The sequence below is a fragment of the Balaenoptera musculus genome, chromosome 15 (assembly GCF_009873245.2).
Source record: "Balaenoptera musculus isolate JJ_BM4_2016_0621 chromosome 15, mBalMus1.pri.v3, whole genome shotgun sequence".
NCBI lineage: Eukaryota > Metazoa > Chordata > Mammalia > Artiodactyla > Balaenopteridae > Balaenoptera > Balaenoptera musculus.
In genome coordinates this window covers 19,065,960-19,074,678 of record NC_045799.1, presented here as the reverse complement: position 1 = coordinate 19,074,678, position 8,719 = coordinate 19,065,960, and the positions used below count along the sequence as shown (strand labels likewise).

At 46.7% G+C, this 8,719-nt stretch overlaps 1 protein-coding gene across 1 annotated transcript in view; it reads left to right on the top strand.

Moving 5' to 3' along the window:
• Positions 1-3,031: 3,031 nt before the first annotated feature.
• The window catches only part of TOP1 (DNA topoisomerase I), an 87,277-nt gene continuing 81,589 nt past the window's right edge, over positions 3,032-8,719 (top strand). The window contains exons 1-2 of the mRNA XM_036825308.1: positions 3,032-3,427; positions 3,753-3,777. Coding sequence (XP_036681203.1) covers positions 3,395-3,427; positions 3,753-3,777 — 58 coding nt within the window. The 5' untranslated portion in view covers positions 3,032-3,394. The remainder of the gene's footprint in view (positions 3,428-3,752; positions 3,778-8,719) is intronic.

The following is an 8,719-nucleotide window of genomic DNA, read 5'->3' as shown; positions in this document are numbered from 1 at the left end:
CATTTTGGAGATGCTACACGCCATGTGTATCAGCATATGGACAACTCTGGGAAGTCCTGTGGGAAAAGACCTGTTTAAATCATAACAATGTATGTGTTTGTGTATGAAGTCCTTCTTTTAGTGGAATATTGATAAATCATCCACCTTTCACAGTGTGTACATTGGAAACAGGCCTGTCCTCTTCTAGTGATTTTTATGGGGGCTGGGATGGTCCATGAGTGAGTGGTCTTGATTTAAAGCAGTGTTTCCCAAGCCTCATTTATGTCTCTGACCTTCCCGGAGTTTGTCTTATATGTTCCCTCTGTGCCATTCCGTGATATTTTTATTTAAATCAATCAACCAACTTTTTTTAAAAGCCCCATCCTAAACAGTGATATCCTTAAAATCATGGATTTGATATGATGGTTAAATCTTTTTTCTCATACACATGGAAATATATACATAATGATTAAAATGAAAATGTCTGTACAGGCATTACCTATAATCTTCTCAAGTACTAAGGGTAGGTGGCCCATATCGTGGGGATACCAGATTAAAGTATCAGGAATCAGAGAGGGGTCACGTGGCCTTGGGTAAGCCAGCCAACCTCGGAGCACTGCCAGCCACATATGCTGGCAGAGAAGTTCAGCCTGTGACAAGACGCCCAGATACCTGCATGTTTGTGCACAGGGACCATGCTTGGGGTGCCATTTTGGCGTGTGTGTTCTGTTTTCATGCCTACCCAGATCTTCCTTGAAAATGAATGCAGATTCTCCCTGGCTTGGGAGGGTGGCAGTGGAGTAGTGGTAGGAGGCACTGTTATGCCTTAAGGCAGTCCTCAACTTACTTTGGCCTTACTGCAGCAAACAGGTAGGAGTTATATGCTTCACCTGGTGGCCTGGGGCTGATTCTGAGATGGAAAGACTATGATGAAAGACACCAAAAGCAACGTGAAACTGGTTCTGGCAACTTGTTTCAGAGAAAGAGAATAACTTTGGAGTCAAGCAGACCTGAGTTTGAATCCAAAACTCAGCACTTACTAGCTGTGTGTTCTCAGTCAAATTTAAAAAACAAAAATCTCTTAAAATTGCACCATTATCACCATTATCCAGTTGAGGAAACTGGGGCTCAGAGAATTTAAGCAATTTGCCTGAGGTCACAGAGCTAGTAAACAGCAGAGTAGAATTCAAAACTAGATTGGTTTGACTTCCGCATGTGTGGTCCTAACCACTGTATTACCCTGCTTTCATTCCCTCATTGATTGCACATCTCTTTCGTAGGATCTGTGGCTGGATGCTGGCGATCAAGTGCTAAGCAAGATAGACAAGGTCCTAGCCCTCATAGACCTGGCATTCAATAGGGGAGAGAGACATAAAATCACTAGTTACCCCCCTTAGTAATTTAATAACTGTGATAAGTGTTACAAAGGAAAAGGACACTATGAGGGGCACTTGATCTGGATGGGGAAGGAGGAGTCAGGGAGTGTGGAAGGGAGAAAATGGTGCTAAGATTGAGCTTTGAAGCATTCACAAGAATTAATTTTTCTTAATGAATTAAGAATTAAAGTGTTTACCACTAGATGTGATAGAGGTGATTTCAGTGGCCCATGGAACACTTTTTGTATTCTATTTGTAAATGATTTCATAGACATTATTATTTCATAGCTATTATTGCTTAGGATGAAGCTAAAGAAAGAAGGGGGGATCAATTAAAATATTAAGTAATAATAGCAGAAGTGGTAATAGATATGGAAAAAAAAATTCACAAAGGTCACACTTGAATTAAGCAGGTTATTCAGGATCTTGGCAGCTGCTTTAAGAATTTTGAACTTCGTACTAAGATGAGGGGACGTTTGCGGAAAGGGGATAATGGTTAGATCTGGTGTTGAAAGAGCACTTTGTCTACTGTTGCAGAGCAGCTTGTGAGAGAGCCAGAAAGGAAGTAGGGATCCCTGTTAGGAATGTATTGTAAGAATTCAAGCAGGAGATAATGCAGACTTCACAGGTGTGTGGGCGGGGGAGAGAGGATTGAAGAGATGCAATCAGCTGGACTTCTAAGAAACGGAGAGGAAGATGTCCAGGGTGGAGCTTTTCTAGCTGGGTGGCGGAGGAAGATGGTGAGTTCAGCCTTGGAGAAGCTTGTGAGGTATCCAAATGAAGATGTCAGGTAGGTTAGTAGGTTACGTATCTCTGACACAGTTTAACTTTAGTAAAATAGGTACCTCACGGAGCTATTGTGTGAATTCAGAGCGGAGTACACAGTAGATGCTCCATAAACGGCAGTTCTTTCTCCAATTCCTCCCCGCTACGCCCCATAGCGCGTTATGGACACAGCCGGGTACAGAGCCAGGTCGTGTTTACCCCGCGATCTGATTCCCTTTGGCCCCTACCCAACTCCTTTCCTTAGCACAATTCCTGGCTCAGGGATGTCTGAAGAATGAACGAATGAAATCAGGCCTCTTGTGACCCAGGGCTACATGTACCCGGCTGAAAACTGGAGCTAAACCAGACCTTTGGCGGGTTGAAAAATTAAATTTTAAGAAGTGGGCCTGGACAAAGGCTGGGATGGAAGCTCCTCCCGCCAAGCAGCGTCGGGGTCCGGTTAGCGAGAGAAGAATAGCTGGTGAGAGCTCGGGGCCCCTGCTGCCAAGGTATTTGCAGCTCCCGGGAGATCACGGACCGGGCCCTGCCGCTGTCCCGCGGCGGCCTTTAAAGGCCCACCACGTGGCCGAGCTGCCGGCCCCGGTCCGGAGGCGGTGTCCGGGCTGCGCCTGCGCACTGCCTAGGGGAGGGATCTGAGCTCCGAGAAAAGGCGCTGGGAGAGGAAGAGATTTCACAGGGTGGGCGGCCGTGGGCGGAGTCAGCTCCTTATGCAAATCACATCGGCGCGCGAGGGCTAGGGGCGGGGCTTGCGATGCAAAGCCGGGTCCGCCTGTGGAAGCGCGAGGGGGCGGGTCCCGCAACCCTCGTCCTCCTTCCGGAGTCTCTGACGTCACGGACGTCGCATTTAAAAGCGGCGGCGCAAGCGCAGTGAGCCGAAATGCGAACTTAGGCTGTTACACAACTGCTGGGGTCTGCTGTCGCCGCCAGCCCGGCAGCAGTCAGCCTCGCCGCCTCAGCCGTTCCGGGAGTCTCAGGCCCTCCCCGCCGCCGTTTACCCGCGTCTCCGGGAGCCTCCCGGAGCCCCCGTCCACCCGAACAGGCCGGCCGCGACCGTCTGCGTCTCCTCGGCGCCCCTCGCCGCCCGCCGCGCTTGCCGCCTCAGCCGTTCCGGGAGTCTCAGGCCCTCCCCGCCGCCGTTTACCCGCGTCTCCGGGAGCCTCCCGGAGCCCCCGTCCACCCGAACAGGCCGGCCGCGACCGTCTGCGACTCCTCGGCGCCCCTCGCCTTCCGCCGCGCTCGCCTCTCCGGCCGACATGAGTGGGGACCATCTCCACAACGATTCCCAGGTACTGCCCGGCCCGCCCGGGCCCCCGGCCCCGCCCCGACCCTCCACGACCCCCGGCGCAGGCCCCGGCCTCGGCCCGGCCGCCGCTTTGACAGGCCGGAGCCCCCCGCCAGGGGTGGCCGGCCAGAGGAGATCGGCTCCCCGGGCCCCGGGCGGAAGGCGCCAAGTTACAGTTTAGGGGGGTTGGCTGGCCCTTTAGGCCGTTCCCGGGGCCCCCTCATCCCGGGGGGCACAGGGTGGGCCCGGCCCCCGGCAGCGCGCGCTCGCCCGCCGCCCGCGGGGTGAATGTGCCTGTTGTTTCATAGTCCCTCGTTTTCTCTCCCCAGATCGAGGCGGATTTCCGACTGAATGGTGAGTGTGCCCCCTCCCCGACCCCGGGCCCCCCGGCCCCCGGCCCCGCGCCCGGCCCGAGCCGGGCAGAGGACAGACATGGCGTCCCAGAGACTAAGTCCCGGCTCCTCGCTCACCGGCCCCATTGTTCCCATCGGGCCGCCTCTGGACCCCCTTTCCGGGGACCCCAGCGCCCCCAGATCGCGGCCCTCCCAAGAGGGGGCAACGGAGACCCCGCGTCGCCCGCCGCCGGGCCTCTGGCAGCCTTTCCGGGCCCGGATTCCTCCCGGGAAAGTCGCCTTGTCGACAGTCGGGACTTAGTCTCTGCGCCATTTTCTTTTTCTCTCTCCTCTCCTTTCTGTGCCTATGTCTCTTTCTCTCCCTCCCTCGGCTCCTTCCTTGAGCTAACCAGAAAAAGCTTTCTGCGGAGCAAAGCCACGTAAATCACAGACCTCACCAGGGGGAAGGTTGGGAGCCTGAATTGTTACTGTTTTTTCCCAAGGAGAACTTTATTTGGGGTGTTATTCCCTCTTACTGCTTCGTTTGTTTCCTTTTCTGCTTCCAGAATGAAAGATACTCTTTGGCAACTGTTGATTTTTTTTTTTCTCCCCTTCCCTGGTAAGATGTTTATGGTAGGAAATAGGGCTCTAAAGCTAAAGCCCTCCTTTGTGGAGTTCTTTATATTTTGAGTTTGCTTTCCCCAAGTTGTGTTCTTTGCAAAGGTAGTGGTACCTGCCTTCAGAAAGTTTGCAAGTTCTCTATTGGCCATCCATTGTAAATGTTGGGCTCAGGCATGTTGATTTTTTTTTTTTTTTAAATTAAAGTATTACTGACTAGAACTTCAGTGGGGCTGTGGTTCCTAAGGCACTGTTTTGTTTTTAGAAATGCAGTTTAGTGTAGTTGTCAGGAGGAAAGGTTGCTGAGCATCTCATCTGGCCTGGTGTATTAGGCTTTTCTCGTGGGCTGTGGTGTAGAAAAAAAGATTTTATTTATTGAAACAAAGATGACCAGCACCCACCCCTGCTTCCTGTTCATTCTTTTTCAGAAGCCGCTGTTTTTCAGGAATCGAGAGCTAGCTTGCTTTTGCCTGACCTTTATGTTTTATACCCTTTTCAGCCAAATCAAGGCATTTATTCTTTGAGTATTTCCACTTCAGTTACCAAGTGAAGATTCCCCCAATAGAAGGCTCACCCTGCGAGCTTTTCAACAATCCTGTTGAAGGAGAAGGTACCCTCTGTAGTGTGCTGGGAATTCCCACTGATTCTGATGGTACATAATCCTGCTCAGTTGAGTTTGGGTTCTGGGAACCTATCCAATGGGAGAAGCTGATGACTGGGTTTTCTGATGTTGTAATCAGCAGTCCATCGTGTTAGCCTGCTCTACTGCGAGCAGCCTTATGTTCAGATTTTGAAGTAGGGCATCCAGCAAGAGATGGTACTCTGCGAGGAGAGAATCTGGTTAAAGTGTAGCATTTCTTGAGCACCTAATATATGCCAGGCACTGGGCTTAGTGCTAGAGCTGAACCTTTGGCCACAAAGTGCTGCTCTTGCCTTCAATCCAGTCTATCTGGGGAGACATAATTAGTTAATTACAAGGTCGGTGCTGGGACAAATCTATACCCAAAATGCTTTGGGTGACTAGGGGATTTAATTTCGTCTGGAGGTGGGGGAATTTCTCAGAGGAGGTAGCTTCTGGGCTTGGTGTTGTGCAAGGCTAGGTGCTGAGTGTCAGGAGTTGGAGTATTTCTTAACTATGTTTAGTCAACCTATCAGGGTTTTAAAAGCGGGAGATGAGGCCCCTGCTGTTCAGAAAACCGCAGAGTGTAGATATGTTTCTTTGGGATGTGGGAGCAAAGAAAGGAAGTGGCAGGTGAGGATGTAAGAAGTCCTTTTGACCTCTCTTGGAGGAAGGTAAGATCTTAATACAGAATAAGTGTTCTTTTGACTCTCAGACTGGGCTGAGTAAGTAATGTATCTATTAATGAAACAAAGTGTAGTCCTTTCTCCTCAGAAAGTTAACCTCCATGGTTCTCACCTAGGTTGTACAAAGGAACTGTTGAATATGTGAATGATTGTAGGCTGGGTAGGTTATTGCTCTTCAGTGCCGTTTTTGTAGAGACCGAAGTAAACTGGCTTTATTGACTTTTAGAATGTGTTTTTTCACTCGTAATAGCAATAATTGCTGATATTTATTGAATGTTTACTGTCTATCAGGCATGAATCTCGGTTCTTTCCATTGGATCATCTAGTTTAATTCTTGGAAGAACCCTTATGAGTTGGGTACTATTATCTCCATTTCCATAGATAACGAAACTGAGCCTTAGGTATATTTACTAGCTTTCCCAAGGGCAGTGAGTTGGCACTACAAAGCTCACAAGCTTAGCCACTATGCTATATATGATTCTAGTATGAAGAAATTAAAAGCTGCCTCATCTCTACTGTCTTACAGAGCTGAAAAAGGCAAGAGGGAAAGATTTGATAGTTTGTTGTTTGCTTTTTATCTAAACCTGCTCCTTCAAGAGAACAAGCACTTTTAACTGCTTCCCCACCACACTGAGGGTCTGACAGTGGAGTATTATCTTTGTAAATATTGTCTAGAAGAAAGATGTAGTATTAGTAGCTGTATGCTTGCTCTGTTAAGTAATACATTAGTAACTAGTGATTGATTTATGTAACTATGAAAGAGTTTTTAAAAGATAAAAATCAATGTTTAATTATGCTCAGACAAGTTATTGTTGATCTTTGTATTAAGAGTTTGCTTAAACATGATTTTAAGTGGACCTAACCCATCTTACAGATGAACTGTGCCAATAATGTTAAAACAAAACTCCCTCATTTGCCTGCCCTCGTCCCCTAAGAGCTAAAAGATATTTTGCCTTTGGAGTTCATTCTTTACAATAGTTAAAACTGTTACTGTTCGTATAGAATTTAGAACATTCCGGCCCATACTCAACTGCTGGGAAAAATCTGTTATTTGTGAAATGTGTTTATATTTAAAGTATTGCTGGGAGTTTCAGGAGCAGAAACCATAATCTCTTATACCTAAGAGAAAAGGCTTCTTTTTCTAGGTGTTGGTAGCACTCACTGAAGTGGGGCTGAATCGTTAGCACAGTACTGTGCAGACTACTGAATTATCTGTAGTGTTGATAATGGTAACATCAGGTTGGGGGTCAGTTGTCCTATTGCTGTTTCGAGAGCTTGATGTTTTTGCCCATCTACTCTGGAGTAGTAGGGTTCTTTCCTCCCTGGCATGAGTATAAAGTATAATGCTTGGTTTCATCAGTGATTATTCTCAGAAATGTTACATGGGCTCATTGTTTGGCATTAACTTGTGTTGATTCTAGTAGCTTAGTGGATTCAAACTGGATGATGGAATTAAATATAAATTGTTTCTGATGCTAACAGATAGTTATACTTCTGTGCTGTTGGGCACTGGTTGGGGTGGCAGGTGGGAAAGCTAATGATGTGGCCATCTGAAAATTCCCATCACATTTTTAAAACCAAACTGATGGCACCTTCAAATGAAATCTGGCACGTCTTCCTCTCCATCCAGAAACACTTAAGCTCTGGGCTCCAGTGTTGTCCTTCCTTCCACTGCAGCCAGATTTCTTAGGGGCACCTTTTCAGAATTACTGAGCTGCTGTAGAATCTTTATAGATGAAACGGAGTTGCTTGTCAACATGTGCTTTTTAGATTACTAGCATGTCAGAACTCACAAACAAATTTTAGATTCCGACGTTGCTGGTAAAACAAGAAAATCAAGTAGTTACTAAATCAGAAATACCTCATGGTTTAAAAAGTGAAAACTGGATAATATTGCTTGTATAATTAACTCATACTTGTCTTTGGTAGGTAGATAAAGTAAAATGGAAAATAGGAAGTCAGGGTCAGTTCCAAAATCTCATTTTAACCAATAGTAGCAAAAAAAGAATTGAGTCTGGCTTTTTTCCTTTAACATCAGCATAATAACGGGGAATTGTGAGAATTTGAAGATTCATTAGTTTGTGCTAGGTCTCAGTGAGTCAGTATCCATTTATACAAGTGCCAGGGATTCTTAACATGTCTCAAAGCTTATATTCTAAAATTAGGCTTTTGGGGGTTTTTGTTTGTTTTCGGCGTGTGTGGGGGCATGCAGAAAACATGGCTGACTTCTGAGCTTGTGAATATGTGTTGTATGTTAATCACAGTAACGGTTACCTGTTGCTCCCAATGGTTATCGGACATGATTCTGTTGTGCTTTCTGGGTGTATTTCATTTTAGGAACTTTCAGACATACTGCAGTTGTTCATGTTATTTCCTAGTAGTTGGGTATGAGTGCATACGTATGTTATTGGTCTTTAACAGCTTTTGCCATACTTTCAGTGCAGAATACTGATTTTCTTCAAACCCAAAGTTACTTCTCCAGAAGTGTTTTGTGAGGGATTGCGTGTTTTCCATATGAAACTATGTTGAACTCCAATAAAGTTCTAGGTTCACTGGGAAAAATGGATTCCAATGTAATTATTTACTTTTTTTTTTTTCTTTTTTTTTTTAAATGGAGGGAATGACCACCTTTTTTTTTTTTTTTAAAGGGAACGCTATTTATTTATTTATTTATTTTGGCTGTGTTTGGTCTTTGTTTACTGTGCAAGGGCTTTCTCTAGTTGTGGCAAGCGGGGGCCACTCTTCATCGCGGTGCGCGGGCCTCTCACCGTCGCGGCCTCTCTTGTTGCGGAGCACAGGCTCCAGACGCGCAGGCTCAGTAGTTGTAGCTCACGGGCCTAGTTGCTCCGCGGCATGTGGGATCTTCCCAGACCAGGGCTCGAACCCGTGTCCCCTGCATTGGCAGGCAGATTCTCAATCACTGCGCCACCAGGGAAGCCCTAATTATTTACTTTTGAATGAGGCTATGGAAATGCTTGAAATGAGTATTTGATGTGGGATCCTGAGTTAAAAAACTGTCTTGAAAGAAAGGTAAAATATGG